Source organism: Panicum virgatum, chromosome 9N, assembly GCF_016808335.1.
Source record: "Panicum virgatum strain AP13 chromosome 9N, P.virgatum_v5, whole genome shotgun sequence".
Lineage (NCBI taxonomy): Eukaryota > Viridiplantae > Streptophyta > Magnoliopsida > Poales > Poaceae > Panicum > Panicum virgatum.
In genome coordinates this window covers 58,333,231-58,354,427 of record NC_053153.1, presented here as the reverse complement: position 1 = coordinate 58,354,427, position 21,197 = coordinate 58,333,231, and the positions used below count along the sequence as shown (strand labels likewise).

Here is a 21,197-nt window from a genome sequence, read left to right as displayed (position 1 = left end):
CAGTGTTGCAGTGCCTGAGGAAGTCGTCCCACACATGTTGCTTTATGTTGTACCGTGCGCAGGGGTCCTCCTCACTCTCCTCAAGAATGTACCTTCGGTGCAAGTTCGATTTGTGCTCCTTCCAACGGACTCCCAGTTTTACCAAGACTTTCGCCTTCTTGCTGTCATCCGGGAAATGCCAGAAATCCTGCAGGACATATAAAATAATTAGTAATTAATGAGTTAGGCCTTTAAAATAGTCATTCTTATTATTATTATATTCATTTAATCAATGAATTCTGTACATATTAAATGATCGAATTATAAAGAAATCGCGCACTCAATGAGAGAATCAATTCATTGTACAATCAGTTGTGCAATTTTTATTTTGAAATATACAAAATCAAATGAAGGTAATTCAATTAATAATATAATTTGGGATTAAAGTTCGAGATTTCACCTTTACTTTCTCCCAGCAACCCCCCTTGATTTCCTTCGGGACCTTCTTTCAGTCCTCGAAATTGATGGGCACATGATCTTACAGGGAGGAGAAAGAGGAGCAGCGGTAGCGGCGGCGGCGACAGCGGCGGTGGCAGCAGCGGCAACAGTGGTGGCAGCGAGGGTTTGATAGTCTCGAGCTCGAGATCAGATGTTTTATAGAGGTTTTGGACTTAGTGAAATTGCACAGTGTATTTTCAAATGAAAGAGAGGAAGTTCAAACGATATTAAAAGCTGTGAAAGAATCAACAATGGTTATTTAATAGGAACCGTTGTTGCCACAATCAACAACGGTTATTACTAATTGAACCCCCTCTGAAGCGTAGAGCATACACATGGAGCAATATTCAGAATATGCCACTGCTCGAACAGCTAGATTGGTCCTTCACATCCCCAAACTAGACCCTTGAATACCCTAATACAGAAGTTCTTCCTCTAGCTAAGATCACCTCGGATCACATACCTTGCAAAATTGCAGTAAGCACCAAAAATCCCAAATCCAACATGTTAAGATTTGAGAACTTTTGGATAGAACATGATGGGTTCCTCTCCACAGTAAAGAACAGCTGGTCACATACTGTTGATGTTACAGATCCAGCAAGAATTATCTCGGCTAAATTCAAGAAACTTAGTGGCGAGCTAAAAAGATGGAGTATATCTCTGTCCAATCTGAGTCTACTAGTTGATAACTGCAACAAAGTGATTTGTTTTTTTGGATGATCTGGAGGACAGAAGACTCCTCTTCAACCCGGAAATCAACCTTCGCAACCTGGTCAAAGTGGAAGTGCAGACTTTATTAAAGTACAAGAATGCTTACTAGAAAAAGAGGTTCATTGTCAATAGAATCAAGTATGGAGATGAATGCACAAAGTTCTTCCATTCCATTGCTACAATTTCTCACAGGAGAAATGCAATCCCTCAAATTCTGAATGAACAAGGTGCATGGATACAAGATCATGAAGGAAAAGCTGGTTTGCTATGGAGCTCTTTTAAGAACAGAATGGGAGTTAGCTCGGGCATCTCCATGCATTATAATCTGAGTAGTCTGATTCAACGTAGGCACATCCTGCAGGAGCTATCAGATCCCTTGCAGCATTCTGAAATTAACAGCATTGTTAAGCAGATGCCCACCAACAAGGCCCCTAGGCTAGATGGCTTCAACGGACTATTTCTGAAGAAATGTTGGCCTATAATCAGAGATGACTTTTACAATCTTATGGATTGTTTCTCCCAAGGCACTACAAACCTTGACTGCATCAATACTTCATTCATCACTTTGATCCCCAAAATCACAAATCCAGAGTCTGTCAATGATTACAGACCAATCTCACTGATGAATATCAGTCCAAAACTGGTATGTAAGCTACTAGCAGATAGACTGCAGGGGTGATAACTAGTCTAATCCACCAGAATTAGTATGGATTCATCAAGACAAGAACCATTCAGGACTGTTTAGCATGGAGCTTTGAATACAACGGCTGGCGATTTTGACAGCTCGAGCTGTGGTGGTAGAAAGAGAAAACGCAAAAAGTATCACGCTAGCGACTGTTTACTCGCTAGCTTATGACACATTTATCAAAGCAATGAGTGAGCTGGTGTGGTAATCAAGAAGGATAGAAAATCATTTCTCGTTTCTTTAGCATTTCTAGCTCCACGTTGGCCGACGATATCTTCGGAACTGTTGGAGGATGTTGGCAATCTCGACAGCCCAGGTGCCGCCGGCGATCACCTGAACAACTTTGGCAACCCACAGAACAACTTTGGTGACCCACCGAAACAACACACGCGAACTGGACTCACGCGAACTCTCTGGAACACAACAAGAACACATGGAGTTGGTGCCGCTAATGCGCAACATTTTCTGGACTCTATTTGACGATATATACACAAGTTTTACAGACTCCGGCCATGCGGCCACGACGCACGCACCGCACACCACGATCCTACCGCGAATGGCGCCATCCCACCACTCTAGATCGTGCCGCGAGACTCGAGCACCGGCATTACCGCGTGAACACGCACGCGTCGAACGGACTCAACAGACGCGCCCGGCTAGTTGGGCTCAGCTACAAAACTGGGAAGATAAACTAACAAAGATGTTAACTAACAAGCTAACTAACTTGAAGAATAAGAGATTGAACATGCCTGAGTTCATCAACAATCTCCCCGTGAAGTCTGGCGTTGTTCACTTCAGCTTGGTGACTCCGATCTTCTCGCGAAACTCCTAGAACTTGGATTTCCCGAGCGACTTCGTCATGATGTCCGCTAGCTGCTATTGGGTGCTTGCAAACTCAAGCTCACTGCCCCACTATCCATGCACTCAAGAATATAATGGAACTTGGTGTCTATATGCTTGCTTCGGTCGTGGAGCACGGGATTCTTACTAAGGGCTATGGCAGACATATTGTCCATCTTTATCAATGGTGGCGGCATCGACCTCCCAAGCACATCATCCAGCAGACGCCTCAGCCATACTCCTTGGCATGCGACTGCTGCTCCGGCAATGTATTTAGCTTCGCATGACGACAATGCCACGACCCGCTGTTTCTGCGATTGCCATGCCACTATGCTGTCGCCGAGGAAGAAGACAACCTCCGTCGTGCTCTTGCGGTCGTCGACGTCGCCCACCATGTCACTGTCGCTGTACCCGATGAGCTTGAGGTCGACGCAGTCACCTGCATATGTCAGCCCATGGTTGATGGTTCGAGCAACGAACCGAAGCAGGTGCTTTACAACCGCCATGTGCTCCTGCCTCGGATCCTCCATGAACCGGCTCAAGTATCCCACAGCGAACGCGAGGTCTGGCCTGGTGTTGAGCAGATACCGCAGACTTCCGATCAGACTGTGGTACATGGTGGTGTCGACCGCCGGTGAGGTACCCTGCTTGCTCAGCCTGAGCCGCACCTCCATCGGCGTGGCGCACGGGTTGCACCCACCCATGCCTGCCTTGTCGAGTATCTTGTGTGCGCAGGCCGCCTGAGACAGCTCGATGCAGCACCGCCCTTGTTGCACCTCGATGCCCAGATAGTAGGAGAGGGTCCCCAGATCACTCATTCGGAACAAGGACTTCATCTCAGACTTGAATGTGATGATGTCGTCCTTCACCTCCCCCGTGATAATGAGATCATCAACATAGATGCCCACCACCAGGCGTCCTCCATCGGAGCTGCACGTGTACAACCCGTGTTCGCACTCGCTCTTGGCAAAGCAGAGGCTGTTCAAGTTGGCATCGAGCTTGGAGTTCCACGCGCGTGGGGCCTGTCGCAGTCCGTAGAGAGCCTTGTGCAGCTTCAGAACCTTGCCCTTATGACCGGCGGCGATGAAACCAGGAGGTTGTGCGACGTAAACCTCCTCGGCCAGTTCCCCATTCAGGAACACGGACTTGACATCCATATGATGGACTGTCCAGCCCTGGTGAGCAGCCACCGCCAAGAGGACACGCACCGATTCCAACCTTGCAACCGGTGCGAACACCTCCTCAAAGTCGATTCCCTGGCGCTGCACATACCCCTTCGCAACCAAACGGGCCTTGTGCTTGATGATGTCGCCCTTCTCATCACGATTGAGCTTGTACACACATTTCAACCCGATGGCTCGGTATCCAGTAGGCAGGTCCACCAAGGACCAGGTTTTGTTGTGCATGATGGAGTCCATCTCCTCAAGCATGGCAGCTCTCCACTCCTTCACTACCTTGGCCTCGTTGACGTTGGTCGGCTCATCCCCCACGGCGACCATGAGCTCCTCAGCGAGCTCCCTGTCGACTGCGCCAGGTGTTGGTGCAGCCCCGAGTATGTTTCCACCTTGCAAAAACGCAGAGGCGCCTCCATGTCGTGGTTCACGTCAAGGTCGGGCGTCCCCGTGGGCGGTGTGGCGAACTCTAGCTCGGGTGGCGTTGCCATGCTCGATGCCACGGTCTGCGGTGGAGGCGTTCCCCTGGTTTCAAGTCCATGTCTACGTCGGCCTCCGTGGTCACCGTGGTGATGTACTCAACGTGGAATGGCTCGGTGTCGTCACTTGGGCCAGCACCCTTCTCCTCCTGCCAGTCCCAGCTCCGGCCTTCCTCAAACAAGGCATCCCTGGAGATGTGAACACGGCGAGTGGCAGGGTTATAGAAACGATATCCTTGGTGCCCGGCTTGTAGCCAACGAACACCATGGGAGTACTCCAGTCTTCGAGCTTGGTGAGATGCTTCCCCATTGTTGGCGTTTCTTATGCACGATTAGAATAGATATTCTGCAGGCGCACAGAATCACCGCTGTAGCATTTCACCTTGGAGTATTCCAGGGTATTGTATTTTTCTTCAGGGAAGCACTATGGTAAAGAGTATTGTAAATTGATTGATAACCGTACTAGCTTGCTCAATCGACTGACTAAACAGGGGTAAGCCAGATAGGTAGGATAAGATAAATGGCCAGGCAATGACCGAGTGACACACATAGATTCTAAACCTTAGAGAGGTAGAGCTGGGAGGACAACGAGCGAGATAAGACACCTGATACACTTCTGAACTATCGAGCTAGCCTCTCTAGATCAGACTAAACACCTAACTAGTTCTCGGGAAAGCAGAGCTTACTTCGGCGGCTGGAAGAGGAAGGACTTCAGAAAGGGATGAGAGGGGAGTCCAACGGCAACCTGCACTACTGCTATGAAAACACCTGAACGTGGTGGACTACAAAGGACGGATAGGGCTGTCACCACCTACCGACTACCACAACGGTTCCGTGGGGTGGAACACACTTTCTAGCTAACACTAAGGTCAGACACTATGTCTGCACTCGGTGTTAGGATTTCTCTTGAGGCCTTCGAGAGAAATCCCCCTCAACCCAAAGCACTAACTTGAGAAACTCTAGTCCGGGCGAGAAAACCCGTAAGATAAGTTCCTGATTACTAAGAGAGATAACTTAGCCTAAGCTAAAGGACAACTTTTGTTCTCAAGCTGAACCTCAGACTTGAGTAAATAAAAGACTACGGAAAGTAAAGCTGAACTCGGAAAAGTAAAGAAGATAACTTATATTAAATAAGTCAAAAGAAAGATACAAGAGCTATACCAGACTTCCGACGACTCCGGAGTCCCGAGCAAGCTTGACTCGACTCTAACTCCCAAGCTACTAACCTACTCTAGAAAGTACAAGTGGAAGAGAAGAGCTCCAATGGTGCGTGTCATGAGTGATGGATGGAGCCTCCTTTTATAGCCCTTCCAAGGTCGGTACTGGCAGTTATCCCCCGTAGCATCAGCTGCAAGCAGGTAAGGTCGGTGTGCTTGTCTTCCACGCGAAGCCGGGGCTTGAGACGCTGCAAAGTGGGGCCGGCCGGCCTCCCCTAGGCCGGCCGGCCTGGGGGTCCTGCCATGTGGCCACCGCCTTTCGGACAACGACTCTGATCACTTCCTGGAGGCGGTTGGCAGTTGGGTTTGCGCCGGTGTTGCAGTTGCTAGGCCGGCCGGCCTCCCTCTGGCCCATCTCGGCCTCTGACTTGGCCGAGGCCTTGCTCTGCTCTTGGACAATCCCTAGGGAGGTGGGTTCTTGAAATACTTGTGCTCTTGGGCTGCTTTGTGGACCTTTGGATGGATGTTGAAGCCTTTCTGTGTTTCCAGTTGCACCAAGGCCTAATCCTCGACTTAGAGCCCCTTGAATGTATCACATTGCCACTGGTTCGAAGCCGGGACCGTGTCTCTAGAAGTGCCAGGCTGGCCGGCCTAGGCCGCCCGGCCTGGGATTTTGCCCAATTCTGCTCAATTTTGGTGTACCTATTCCTAGAATCAAAACTCATCCAAAACTCGTGGAACTTGTTAGAAATAAACAGAATATGAATGGAACATAGTGTAAGGCTCGTATTATTTCTGAGAAGTTGACGGCTTAGAATGTGAAATTATGGCCGTCAACACCCATGTTCTTCACATGTGCGACGCACCCGAATGTGCGGAGGAAGTGCACCGGCGGCTTGACCCCATGCCACGCCTCGTATAGGGTCATGGCAATGACACTCTGGGTGGGTGCCCTGTTTAGGATGAAGACAGCGGTGTTCACCGCCTCCCGCCAAAACCATCCCGGCAAGGACTTGGCTTTCATCATGCTCCTAGCCATGACCATCACGGTTTGGTTGCGCCTCTCAACCACACCGTTTTGCTGCGGCGTGTAGGGCACCGTGAGGTGCCGCTGCACACCCTGTTGGGCGCAATGCTTGGCGAAGGCTTGGGCGATGAACTCCCCACCATGATCCGTGCGCAGGGTGTTCAGCTTCCGGGCGCTCTCCGCCTCCGCACGGGCCTGGACGTCGATGATGGCCTGCGCCGCCTGATCCTTCGTGCGCAGGAGTAGGAGCCACATGTACCGGCTGAAGTCATCGACGAGAAGGAGGAACATCTTGTTCCCGCTTGGTGTCACCGGTGACACCGGCCCACATAGGTCCCCATGGACCAGCTCCAGCTTGTTGCGCGTGCGATACTTGGCCTCCTTGGGAAATGGCTGTCGATGATGCTTTCCTGCCAAACAACTCTCGCAGACGTGATCAATGTGATCAATCCTTGGGAGCCCACGCGCCATATCCCGTACCTAGAGTGCCAGAGCCACGCCTTGCTCTCCCCCTGCGCTGCGAGGCACACCGGCCGCTCGATGTCGAGGGAGAGGGTGTATAGGTTGTTCGTCGTGCGCTGTACCCTCACCAGCAGGCGCTGGGCAAGATCCCAAACCTTGAGAATGCCATCTTCAATCAGGATCTTGAACCCCTCTGCGTCGAGCTGTTCCAAGCTCATGATGTTCGCAGTGAGGCGCGGGATGTGGTACACCCTGGTGAGCACCTGGTGTTCACCGTTCTTGCACTTGAACAGCACGATCCCGCGCCCTTGGATGTTGACGATGGAGCCGTCCCCGAACTTCACGGTGCCCTGGACGCCCGTGTCCAGCTCCGAGAAGGCTGAACGCGACCCCGTCATGTGGTTGGTGGTGCCCGTGTCTAGCTCTGAGAAGGCTGAACGCAACCCCGTTCGCTGCTGTCCCTGAGTTGCACGAATAGCCTGCTCTCCTCCAGGTGGATGGGGGTTGTGGATGCCGCTGGTGTCGACGCGCTCGCCACAGATGGCGCCATGCACTGCGACGGATCCAGGCTCACCTCCGCCATGGCAAGCATCAGGAGAGGATCCTCTGTCTCCAAGGCTTGTGCCAGGTGCGTGGCTTGGTCGCGCTTCTTCTTGCGGCACTTGTGGGCCCAATGCCCTTTGTGCCCGCAGTAGCGGCACTCGTCTCCTTCGATGTCGCCGTTGCGTTCGCGCCTGGCATCACCACCAGTCTTCTTGGTGCCGCTGCCTCGCCCAGCGCCGCGGCCTCCTCCACGACCGTGCCCACGGCTTCCACCCCGGCCTCCCCCGGAGACGCTCGAGCCAGGGTTGCCGGAGTTCGACGAGCAGCCGGAGAGCTGGAGTTTCTTGGAGACGCGCACAACCATCTCCTCCTCTGTGATGTTGAGCCATGCGATGTTGTTGCCGCCGCCACTGAGGTCATGTCGTTCCTCCGCTGCCTTCAAGCGCCCAACCAGCTCCTCCACGAACAGGGTCTCCAGATTGAGCAGTGTCTAGATCGACAAAGTGATCTGGTGGAAATATGGGGGAAGGGCCTGCAGGAACTTACGCACGACCGTCGTTTCGGAGTTGTCGTCGCCGAGCATCCTCAGCTGCTGGATGAGGGTGCTGATGCGCACGGCGAACCCGTCCACGCTCTCGCCGTCCTTGAAGAGAGGGCGTCGAACTCCCTCCTGAGAGTCTGCGCCTTGGCCCTACAGACGCGCTAGACACTGAGATTCGCCGTCTTGATGTCGTCCCAGGCTGCCTTGGCGCTCTCCTTGTTCGCCACATGGGCGGAGCTAGGGGTATGCCCCTGTATTCCTTGGCATACCCAAGATTTGGAAGGAAATACTAGTAAAGATATATAGATGCATCTCCAAGAGTCTTTCTAAAACACACTATCTAAATTATCATTTGAAGAGCCTTCTACATCAAAGTTGTTTTTTATATGTTTTCACTCTCCTACAACTTTTATATATCTTGTGTACACTCTAGAAAGCCATTTTCGTTATCTATCTTTAGTTAGCAAGAAATACAGAATAGGGGATGGCTATATTTGGATAACCACTTAGAGAAACTGTTGTAGGGTATTTTTCCATCAAAATCTGTATTCCTAGCAATGAGAGGAAAGATATAGAGAGTCTCTTGGAGTTCCTCTTATACCGTCAAATATGGTTCATTGGCTCAATACACCAAAGCTCACGAACCAAGCCTAGAAATGCAGAAACTTACGTCCCTCATGTGATCTCAACGCTGTGGAGTACCGCTCTGCTATGCGAGTCGCGACCAGTCGGTGCTCGGTGCTCGACGGGACGGTGGCTCTCCGCTCGGATGCTCCCCCACTCTGGTGATCGGCAACCGGAGACCTAACGGCCTCGCGACCTCATGTCCTCGCCCACATGGGCCATGGCTTGCGTCCTCTCCTGCTAGAGCGAGTTGCGAAGAATAGAAGGTGCCTGCCACCAGCCCACCGGGCACCGGCGGCCAAGACAACGACGTCCAAGGCCCTCCTCTGACCGGTGGCCCTCTCGGACCACTGTTCTGTAATATTGTTTAATTATTCATGTTTAGAACTTAAATTTTGGTTACTATTATGGATTTGTTATGATCATTATAACTTATCGTCCATTATATTGTGTATTTGCTTTGAAACTTGGCATACCCAGCCGCAAATTCCTGGCTCCGCCACTGGTTCGCCATCACCACCACCACCACCATGTCAGCTGGTGCCGTCTTGCAGATGGCCTCCATGGCCGTCATGTCTTCGTGGTCGGAGACGTTGTTGTAGTTCACGGCCTCCCATAGACTGCGCGGCATAGTTGGTCTTCGTGAGCATCGGCCACCCCGCGTTGCCGATCTCCTTGACGACCTGCCGTTCGACGAGGACTCGCTCGCGATGCCTCGCACGGCGCGGCGGCGGCGAGAACGACACACGGCGCCCGCTTCCCGACAGCGTCCGCGACGCCATTGTGACTCCCAGAACGCGATAACCTCACTCTGATGCCAATTGTTGGCGATCTCGACAGCCTAGATGCCGCCGGCGATCACCTGAACAACTTTGGTAATCCACCGAACAACTTTGGTGACCCACCGAACAACACACGCGAACTGGACTCACGCGAACTCTCTGGAACACAGCAAGAACACACGGAGTTGGTGTCGCTAATGTGCAGCGTTTTCTGGACTCTATTTGACGATATATAACAAGTTTTACAGACTCTGGCCATGCGCCCACGATGCACGCACCGCACACCACGATCCTACCGCGAATGGCATCATCCACCACTCCACATCGTGCCGCGAGACTCGAGCACCGGCGTTCCCGCGTGAACACGCACGCGTCGAACGGACTACTACAGACGCGCCCGGCTAGTTGGGCTCAGCTACAAAACTGGGAAGATAAACTAACAAAGATGCTAACTAACAAGCTAACTAACTTGAAGAATAAGAGCTTGAACAAGCCTGAGTTCATCAACAGAGGAGGCCTAATTTCTAACTCTTGTTTGGGGGAGCATGACAGTCTAGGCTAAAGCTGAAGCAGAAGGCAGCTGATAGTCGCTAACTCGAATTCTGAAGATGTATTTTGAGATCGAGTTTAGGGATGTAGATGACAGACAAGATAAGATAAGTTGAGTAAACAATTCATTCAGTTGGTCTTTGCATGCTCATCCCTGGTATCTCTCAACCTCGGTGGCACGAGACTGGAGACACACACCTCATATGAGTTCCCAGATTTTGCTGATAGCTTCGATGCTCCATTTTCCACACGCTGCAAACACTAGCTCTGTTTATCTTAGACATCACTAGCACATCGTGAAGTGGAGGGTCTTATGGCCACCCAAGGGCGGATCTAAATAGGGGCTAGGAGGGATGCCCGGCCCCTGCTCTATTTTTTGGGAGAAAGAACTATGAAGAAAGGGGAAGAAGAAAAAGAAGAGAACAGAGATGAGCCTCTCTGCATGTATTAGCTGGATTTCACCGCTGTGGCCACAGGCCACATCTCATTAACCAGCGTATGTACGTGTACCCTTGTGGACTGAATTCAGTTTTTGAGAAAAGGTTTGGGTTGCTGAGCACACGATGCCACCAACGCACGAGATACGACCTCGTGCTCCGCGTGTGCCTCCATGCGGCACGACCAACAATTAACTCAATGGTCCTGCAATTTGCAGAAGTAGAGTATATATGTCCAGTGGCAGCTGAAAACAGAGTGAATATTTCGAATCTTTCACTGTGAGCACATGTCATGTCTCCCTGTTGCATTTTCATGGCACGTATTATTGGAGCAGTGTTTATTTTCTGATACTGACGTTTCAACAAAGCATGTGAACCAAGATAGTATAATATATTGTGAGCAGGTGCAATTCAAGTTGACACATTTATTTTCATCCAAGGATTGATGTGCTCTGTTTCGTTTTCTGGTGGTAAGTTTTCCAATCATCCATGCATGTTTTAAGCAACCAACCTATTAATTACTGTGGTTTGGTTCGTGCACAGTCATGCCATGATATCTGAGTGCGCCTGGCAGCTAGCTAGTAACTCCAAAGAGATTTTCCCTTTGTTTATTTAGCACGTGATACTGCCGCCCATCATATAAAAGTCACACGACGATGATGCCGATGTGATAGATCTCCAATCTAGCGGTATCCATGACAACTTTCACATTATTTAATGTTACTGTGTCTCCGTTCCCAAGTAGAAGATGTTCTATTTTTGTAACTTGTCTAATTTTGACTTAATTTATACAAAAATACGCCAAATTCCACACCATCAAACTAATTTAATTTGCTCCACTAAATCAACAATATGTGTCTTGGTAATATTGTATTTATGTAGTATATATCTTGATGTTGATATGAACTTCCGTAAACTTGGACGACTAAAGTTAGGAATGTTTTTAATTAAGGACCCATATATATGCTCAATCACGTTGAGAGAATTTATGTACTTAGCTGAGAATATGGAAAAGTATAAGGTCTTGGTTCAGTTAACTCCTATATCGACCAATGATTGACATCTTGGTTCGTTCTCGCTGCTCCTATATATTCATCAGACGACGCATCACAAGGATGAGAGAGGGTGTGCCATGCACCTGCTAGCTAGTCTACTGCACACATAGGCTTTGCAAAGCAAGGCGCAGTGCCCATTGCTTCTTTAGCGAGTCGTCTCTGCTACTAGCTACTTGCAGAACCAAAACTAGCAGAGTGCAATGGATCTTAATAAATCTGTGAGCGTGTTACACAGCATCCAGGGTCGTATCAACGACATGGGGCTGGCGGCTCCGCCTTTTGTTGTCATGGGTGTGACCCTGATATGTATTTGGTTAGTCCACTATCTCATCAAACAGATAAACCGTAGACGGCGCTTGCAGGCGGTGCTGCCGCCTGGTTCTATGGGACTACCACTCCTTGGAGAAACACTCGAGTTCTTCGCTCGGAGTCCTGCACTCGACCTGCTGCCTTTCTTCAAGCGACGAATGGAGAGGTAATATTTAATTCCTTATATCCCTCCGGTTCATATTATATCTAGATATATATAGAGCACTATTGTACGTTTAGGTTTTCAGAGATTTTTCGCAATGTGTTGCTAGTTGCTACACGACGGTCTCCACTTCTTCTTCTTCTTTTTTTTTGAGGAGATGACAGTCTCAACTCTCAACTGTAGTTTATGATTTTTCTTTACATCTTAGGGTAGTCCAATGCTGTAAATAATCGAATAGTCACACAACAAAAAACAAACAGAGCACACTGTGACAGTCGAACCTTGCAAAGCGAACATCGTTTTCAGTTCGAGCCAAGCAAAACACAGAAATATAATGAGCTGCACAGATGAAAACTGTCCACAAAAGCTGATCTTCAGGAAGAGAAGAATGCTGTCCTTTCGCTAGTTTATTTACAGCAGCCTAGGTCCCACCGCTATTGAATTCGAAGTTCTTTCCCGTCGAACCACTGCTAAATCTGCCATTAGCAGTGGTGGGGAGCCTTTCCCCCCTGTCGACCATCAAAAAAAAAAAATCTGCCATTAGCTTATCACACGAGACTCCTTTTAGATGCTTGAAATAAAATAAGGGAAATAATCCTATAAATGCGCATAAAAAGCAAAATATTCATCTATCGACTTTTAAGCTTCATAGAGTAACGTAACTTTTAACTCCTGATATATACATCTAAATAAACGATATATTCAAGGTGATCCCTTTAATTTTCAGGTACGGTCCTATTTTCAAGACAAACTTGGTCGGTAAGGACTTGATTGTCTCTCTTGACCCGGACGTCAACCACTACGTTCTGCAGCAAGAGGAGAAGTCCTTCCACATATGGTTTCCGGAGTCGTTCATGAGACTCCTGGGCGAGGAGAACATCGCCAAATGTTATGGGTCCCTGCACAAGAACACTAGGAACATGATTCGTCGAGTCTTTGGCCCAGAGAACCTCAGGCTGGTGCTGCTCCATGACATGCAGGGTGCCGTGGAGAAGACTCTTAGCTCCTGGCACGACAGACAAAGCGTTGAACTCAAACCAGCCCTCTCAAGTGTATGTATGCGTGCATGGATATATTTTCATCTATACTAGTACTATTCTTCTCATGGCATTTATATATCCATCTATTTACTATCTGCGTGCAGATGATATTTGGTATTGCTGCCAAATGGATGATCGGTTACGAGGCGTCGGTTTTATCAGGGGATCTGTGGAAAAATTTTGATGCGTTCAACCAAGGACTATTGTCCTTTCCACTTTATATCCCTGGAACAGCGTTCTACAGATGTATGCAGGTATCTACCGATTTATTATGTGCTGATGGATTATTGATTGATTGATGTGGATCTGATTTTAATTTGCAAAATTCATCAATGCCTTCCTGTTGTTAATTACCTTATATTAGATTAATCGCCACCTTAGAAGTTTCTATGAATTCTCATTAAGAGATATATATATACTGTAGGGACGCAATAATGTCATGAAAACCTTGAAGCAAGTGCTTGACGAGAGACGAAAGAAGGCAGAAACACCGGAAAGGATGGATTTCATTGACGTTATAGTCAGCGAGTTAAACAAGCAGAATCCTGCGCTCTCAGAAAACCTTGCTTTAAATGTGCTATTCTTGATGATCTTTGCTAGCTTTGAGACAACATCATCTGGACTAACTGCAGCACTCAAGTTTCTATCGGACAACCCTAAAGCATGGCAAGAACTAGAGGTAAGTAAATGGGAACTGTCTATGAGCACCAGCAAATAGTTTACACAAAGTTTGGATTTTGAAATCAGCAAGAATCACCGCAGGCGGAGCATCAGCAGATCCGGGAAAGAAGGGCTGATCCGGACTCAGAAGTCACTTGGGAGGAATACAAATCCATGAAATTCACCTCCCATGTAAGTTGAAATAAACTAGAGCATCCACTCCCATTTGCAATCTATGAGTGTATAATTATTATGAAATAATTAATATGCCAGGATTATTGGTATGTTGATGGTTTTCTATGTGATGACCTACCTCATTTGCTTGTTTTAGGTTATAAATGAATCATTAAGGCTAGCCAACGTCGCCCCTGTGTTGTTTAGGAAAGCAACACAAGATGTGCAAGTAAAAGGTAGTAGGTTCACTCTGTCTCCCTAGTTCTTGGAAACATATATACTATCATATATATTCTCATCAAATGTTTTATACCGTTACTCAAAGAAATTATTTTGGTAACCAATGCAAGCCCTGTCTCTTCCAATAGGGGTTTCATTTGTTTTCTCAATTCCCAGTTGATTTGCTAACAAATTTTGTATTCGTGAAGGTTACACTATTCCAGAGGGATGGATAGTGATGATCTGTCCTCCAGCAGTTCATTTGAATCCTACCACATATGAGGATCCCAGTGTCTTCAATCCATGGAGATGGAAGGTTAGAAAATAAAATATATCAAGTAATTATTGATGTACATGGCCCAGGATGTGCTCTCGGTCGGTGCAAAATAGGCTTGATTAAATTAGCATGGAACTTGTTATGAATGTCTACGTACACGTGAATGATATTGAAAGGTGATGTGCAGGATCTTTCGGAACCAGTTGGGGGATCCAAGGACTTCATTGCCTTTGGATCAGGATTGAGGTTATGTGTTGGTATAGACTTTGCAAGGCTTCAAATGACTATGTTCTTCCACTTCTTGGTCACCAAGTATAGGTATTGTACTCAGCAAAAAGTTCTGATCTTCTGCAGCTGTGTGTGTGTGTGGGTGGGGGTGGGGAGGGGGGCGTACTGATGAGAGAATAATATAATGAGATACCCATTCATCACTTAATATCTTTTGTCTTGTTTTCTGCAACAGATTGAAGGTGGTCAGTGGTGGGGACATGGTGTTAAGTCCTGGACTAGGGTTTCCTAATGGATTTCAAATCCAACTTGAACGCAAAAAATAATTTTGTCTGTAGCATCTACAGTACCTCAGCAAATTTTCTCATTGTTTATGCATGTAGTTGTGTTATCAACTCAAATAATGTACCATAAACAAATGATGTCTTGATATGTGTTGCTTGTATGATCTTGCTGATCTTATTTAAGAGGACAGACATCACTATGATCTTATATTCGCTATTTAAGATCTACAAATAAACTAGCAAGTTGATGGATACAATTTCACACCCAAACTCAAAGAGCCTTTTGATATTAATACCTAGTTACTATGTTATTAATCCTCTCTGTTTTCTCCTTATAATATTCTTTTTCCCACCTTTAGCTTTCTTTAAGATGGAAGATTCTCACAAAATTTTAGTATTGATAGAAGTATCTGTTTTAAATAACAAGAACTGTAGTGCTACATTTCAAGACAATAACATCTTGAATAATTATATTACGAACTAGCAAAAATGCCAATGTGTTGTAAAAGTTCTAAAACAATATGTCTAATTTGTGCTCTAATAAGACTTGAATCATTGACTACATCATTTCACAAAAAATGAGAATTTAGCATAGGGAGATTAGTATACATTACCAAAGAATATATTTCAAAAATAAAAAAAGAATGATATTAACAAGTATATTTGAACGCAAGCTTACATATTCTTTAAAAATGACCAATAGTAGAAGCACTAGATTTTGTCACCAAATGTAGATGATGTAAGTTCTATAATAAAGTCTTACTCCACCTATTGCATCTCATAAAAAATGTAAATTTCATAAGATGGACAGATTAATTCCTACTATGTCTATACAAATCATAGACTCTTAGGAAATTACCACGTTAATTTGAAAAAAAAACCATATAGGTGTATCCACGTTAATTTGAAAACAAACACTACTACATTTTTTATTTTTAGAGGCGTGCATTTTTTATTTTTAGAGGAGTTTTTCGGAAACGCCTAAGAGCTCTAGTCAGTGTAAATACAACATTTTCAGAGGCGTTTTTGTGCACACCTCAGTTAATCAAATAAAAAAATAAAAGAAAAAGAAAAAGCCGCGAAAGGCCTGCCGAACCCATCACGGGCCCAGTCGAGCCCATCTGCCGGCCGCCTGCAGCGCCGCCGCCCACTGCAGGCCGCCTGCAGCCTGCCGCGCCGCCGCCCGCAGCGCCGCCACCACAGCACGCCTGCAGCCTGCCGCGCCGCCGCCCGCCGCGCCAACGGCCGCCGGATCCGGCCGCCCGCCGCCGCGAGGCCGCCCCTGGAAGGCCGCTTGAACGTGGCCGCCTCTCTGTGCGATCTCCGTGCTGCTCGCGAATGGGAAGGCCGGCGCACCCCGTAGAGCGCTGCTGAGCCCTCCGCGCGCCCCACCAGCCGAATTCGCTACCTCCAGTGCCAATCGGGAGAGTGAGAGTGATGGAGAGAGATGGATCCACCGCCAGTGCCGTTCCGGAGAGAGGGAGAGTGATGGAGAGAGATGGGTTAGGGATAGGCTGGGTATGGATTTTTAATGGGCTCGGCCCATTAACTGAGGCGGTCACGTTACGTATGACCGCCACTGAAAATACCCCGATTAACAGAGGCGATCACGTTACACATGACCGCCTCTGTTAATCAATTTACTGAGGCGGTTTTCATAGCCGCCTTAGTTAATAAAAAAATGTCCGCCTCTGTTAATGATGGGTATTAGCAGAGGCGTTTGTTTTTTTTATGTCCGCCTCATAGGCCTTTTGAAAGTGCCTCGCAAAATCCAGAATTGTAGTAGTGAAAAAACATATAGCTATACACCTATCCCACCATGGGGAAAATTAAATACATGACAGCTCAGATCAAACATAACCATGCAATGAAACTTTCCAAGATCTAATGAAGGAAAGAAAACTATGTCTATGTTGCTAGAGTAACAGGCTAGAGAAAATATTAAGAACAATCATAAGGAAAATCAGAATCCTAAACTAATAGACTTGTGGGAAGAAAGAGAGGTCCTCGGCGATTTGCTGAAGCTTTACCAAGTGAAGACAATAGATAGCAATCTAGAACAAGCAAGGAGGAGACCCACTTGCATGTCAAAAATATCGGTTGACTATCTAGGAAGTTATCCCACCAGAAGCTCGAGTGCTCGACCCTTGTAAGAGCATTCCCTTCCGAGGGGACCCAACAAGGGCTATGGAAAAATGTGAATATCTCGGGTAAAAAGTCACAATATATGCCAGAAGTTTGTACTCTCTACATATTTATCTTACACATTACTTATTACACTTATATTTCACATTTACCTTCATGAGAATTATCATATATTTAGGATGAGTTCTTTGGCAGGGTTGATTCTCTGCTGAATCCAGCAGGAGCTCTGCCAAACAGTTTTTCTGAGAGAAGTGATTATCTGCTAATTCTATGAAGTGATATGTGAAATGAACTAAGAGGCTGAGAGCTAAAAAAAGTAGCTTCTTCTAATTATGTGAAGTGATTCTCCATCCTGATTTTAAGAGTTTATACTAGAGAATCAAAGAGAATAACTTTCAACCATAGAATCACTTCTCTCAGAGAATCAGCTCCCATAAAGAATCAGAATCAGATAGAGCCCTACCAAACAGACCCTTAGTTTGTAGGATTACAATCTAGGGTGTGAAACTTCTATGTGGTAGATATCACTCCCTAGAACAACCAAATAACAGAACTGTATGTTACAACTCCGAGGTATATGCGACTTTGACAGCCATTTTAATATATTCTAAAATCTCTAGGATGACTTTATTTCAGGATGGAAGGAGAACAATATTAGAAATTGGTGGATATAATAAATGTGACTTGGTTGAAGCCTAATTGCACAATATAAAACATGGAAAGAAAATAACTATTTGACATACGGATCAAAATTTATATAGCATATCAATCATACACGTATGATGATAGTGTTCTATCAACAACCAAAATAGAATAAAATAATTAATACTGCATTAATATGGATTGGTTGGTAGTTGCCATCAATTAATCAAGACAAATAGGTATAAAAACCTTTATAATTTGAAATCTACACAAGAATATATTTGTTGACCTATCTACACGCACATCAAGAGCATTAGTTAAATAGAAGCTAGGTGTAAAATACAATTTCACTAGAACCAGGTGTAAAAATACAATTTTCCAATTTGTGTCCATACATATCCTTAATATCATAATAGCTAAACTTATTTAGTATCATTCCATAGTTTGTTCTCAAGGAACCATCTCGTAGGACTGGATATCCTCCATTACACAAAATAAAAGAAATAATAAATTCAGACTATGGTGAAAATATTTTGTACTTTCATGTTCTGCTCATACGAATAAATCAGAGAACAATGATACACTAGCAATATTTAACACGTACACTCTTCCCTGATTAGTTGCCACGACATGAGCCTCGAGATATCATAACTAATTCAGCTAAAAATTGAAAAAAAAATCAATATCAAAAGTTGCATCCATCGAACGATATTTGAGAGTATCCGTACTCGTTTAGATCGTGGAAATCAAGGAGCAAGCTAAGTGAACCTCCAACACACACATACATATATATAGCATGTCATGTGGTGCTGGTGATTTGAAACAACAATATATAAATTGATTGCCTACCTAGAGAAAAACTAATTGATAGTTAGCAGGACAACTAACACTAGTGAGTCATTTCATACACCGTTGTCACCATCAGCCAGAATTATATAATGAACGTGAATTGGTTGAAGATAGATGGCCAAACAGAGTATACTTCGAAAATTGTAACACGCTGCCTCCAGACAGCTCCCGCCCGAAATTACATGTGAGCAAGCCCGCATATGCATACCCTTTCGCTTCGTACAAAAATTACCGTAGAGCTTATATAAAATTGGGATGATTCATATCAACTGCTAGTAATAAATGAGATGGTCTCAAAAGTTTGACTTTGATTTATATTTTCCTTGACAATATTTAGAAAACCCAACAAACTTTGAGATAATATATGTTTGAAAGCAAATCTACGTAAGCTATGTATCTTAATTCTTTATCCTCTATGTATCTTAAATAAGTCCTTTACTTTTTTCTAGATTCATAGCTTTTACTATGCACCTAGATAATACATAATATCTAGATGCGTAGCATACACAATAAAACTCAAAACAACCTACATTTTAGAACGGAGGGAGCAGAAACCAGACATGCATGCAATTCCACATCCGCGATTTGATTTAATTAGTTTGGTGAACCGATTCCTCTGCTTGCCCTGCTGCCTGGTTATCAGCGAGGCACTGATCGAGATGGGGCAAGCTGGTGCACAGGAAGGCCCTCAAGGACGTCACCTACATTGGTAGGTAGTTGCCATCAATTAAACAAAAACAAATAGATACAGGATCATTAATATTTGAATATGTGAAAACAACATATTTTCTTAACCTATCTACACACATAGCTAGAGCATAGTTGGTGTAAAATCCAAATTACCGATTTAGATCTCTGCATATCCTTAGTATCAATAATTTCTATCAAAAGGAACCGAACGAAAATTTGGGCATCATATGAAATCCAACATAATAATGTGATCAACATTTGGCCACAAAGTTTATTTTAAAAATCGTAGTCCCCCGCAACGAAAACTGCTAAAAACTAAATGACATGGTCTAAAATGATAAACTTCGATTCCTATTTACCTTGACAATATTTGGAAATCCCAACAAACTTTGAGATTGTTGAAGTATATTTTACCATCAGTGGAAGCGGTAAGGTTTCTCCCAGACATTGAGTACAAACCTGCATGCGTGGCTAATACACATCGGAGATTTGTCTTACGCCGTGTTTAGTTCCAAAAATCAAAATTCTAAAAAAAAATTCTGGCACCTGCATGGAGACTTAAATCTAGACGAAATAAAAAACGCATTGCGACTGCGGCCTGTAAATCGCGAGATGAATCTAATGAATCTAATTAGGCTGTAATTGGACGCTAAATTGCTACAGTAATTCTACAGTAAACAACCTCTACTGACAGATTAATTAGACTCATTAGATTCGTCTCGCGATTTACAGACGAGTTCTGTAATTATTTTTGTGATTAGTCTATGTTTAGAACTTCAAATATAAAAAATTGTCTTTTCAAAAATTTTACGAGAACAACTAAACACGGCCTTAGTTTGGTGAGCCGATTCCTCTGCTTGCCCTGCCCGTGCTGCCAGGTTATCAGCGAGGCAATGAGAGATGTGGCAAGGAAGGCCCTCTCAAGTCTCAAGGGCGTCACCTACCAAGGTAGATAGTAGTAGATAGCTAAGCTGCTGATGAAGCCGAACGGAGTGGTCGCGGTTGAAAAATCACGCAGGGACCATGCGACGGTGGTGTCTGAAGCAAATAAATGCTCTGAATCATTTGTTTCCTAGCCATTATTCAGTTGGTACACGTCATATCACGTGGAACGCGCGCGAGCAGATTCAGCCTTGGAGCGGGTAGAAAACTCCCATCTTTCGTACCACACACGTGATCCGTGATCTGCGAATCTCGAAGCTATGTTCACGTGAGAGCGCGCTCGAAATAATGACTCTGAATGATTTGTTCCCATTAATTCATTTGCTGCTTGTCATATCACGTGGAACACGAGCAGTTTAGTTTCAGCATTGAAGATGGGAGATCTATGAGCCGATTCCTCTGCTTGCCCTGCTGCCAGGTTAATTATCAGGCCTCCTCCAATGCTAGCTTTTAGCTAGCTCATAAAACTTCTAGTCAATAAATAATACCAAAAGTGAAGAGTTATTTTTTGTCCAAGAGATAATTTCATACACGAACTTTAAAATTGCAAGAGGATGACATGTAAAGTTATTCATATTAGACCTCCAACAGAGGTTGACGTCGCCAGCTAAATTAGTTTTTTAATCGGTGCACAGTGCTAGCTAGTGCTGCAGTTCGTGCTAGGCGAGAATGCTCCCCGATGCAGCTCTTCTCACAGACACATCTTGAGCTACCTGTTGTTACTGTGCTGGCCTTCTCTCTCCTTATCTTGGCCGGCGGCATCACCAGTGCTGTTGGAGGAGTCCTTATATGAGCTATGTGCTGAAAATTAGATCATTAGAAGGATTGTCTAGAGCTAATACCAGCTCATGCATTTGGAGAAGACATCAGCGAGGAAACGAGAGATGTGGCAAATATCTTCAAGCTGGTGGACAGGAAGGCCCTCAAGTCACCTACCAAGGAAGATAGTAAACTATAGCCAAGCTGCTGATGATGTTGCGATTCAATCTTTTGCAGGGACCATGCAATATGGTAACGTCTGATTGTCTGAAGCA

At 45.6% G+C, this 21,197-nt stretch overlaps 1 protein-coding gene across 1 annotated transcript; it reads left to right on the top strand.

Moving 5' to 3' along the window:
• The first annotated feature begins 11,591 nt into the window (after positions 1-11,591).
• Positions 11,592-15,152, top strand: LOC120691080 (cytochrome P450 87A3-like). Its single transcript, XM_039974043.1, has 9 exons — positions 11,592-12,016; positions 12,741-13,065; positions 13,158-13,307; positions 13,478-13,732; positions 13,816-13,905; positions 14,045-14,123; positions 14,316-14,422; positions 14,571-14,701; positions 14,847-15,152. The coding sequence occupies exons 1-9, from the start codon at positions 11,742-11,744 to the stop codon at positions 14,935-14,937; spliced, it is 1,503 nt and encodes a 500-aa protein (XP_039829977.1). The 5' UTR covers positions 11,592-11,741; the 3' UTR covers positions 14,938-15,152.
• Positions 15,153-21,197: the final 6,045 nt, after the last annotated feature.

Excerpts from the sequence above, each read along its gene's own strand:
- LOC120691080 (XM_039974043.1), top strand. The coding sequence starts at position 11,742 with ATGGATCTTAATAAATCTGTGAGCGTGTTACACAGCATCCAGGGTCGT. Across the intron at positions 12,017-12,740 it reads TTCAAGCGACGAATGGAGAG|GTACGGTCCTATTTTCAAGA; the intron begins GTAATATTTAAT and ends TTTAATTTTCAG. Across the intron at positions 14,423-14,570 it reads TCAATCCATGGAGATGGAAG|GATCTTTCGGAACCAGTTGG; the intron begins GTTAGAAAATAA and ends GGTGATGTGCAG.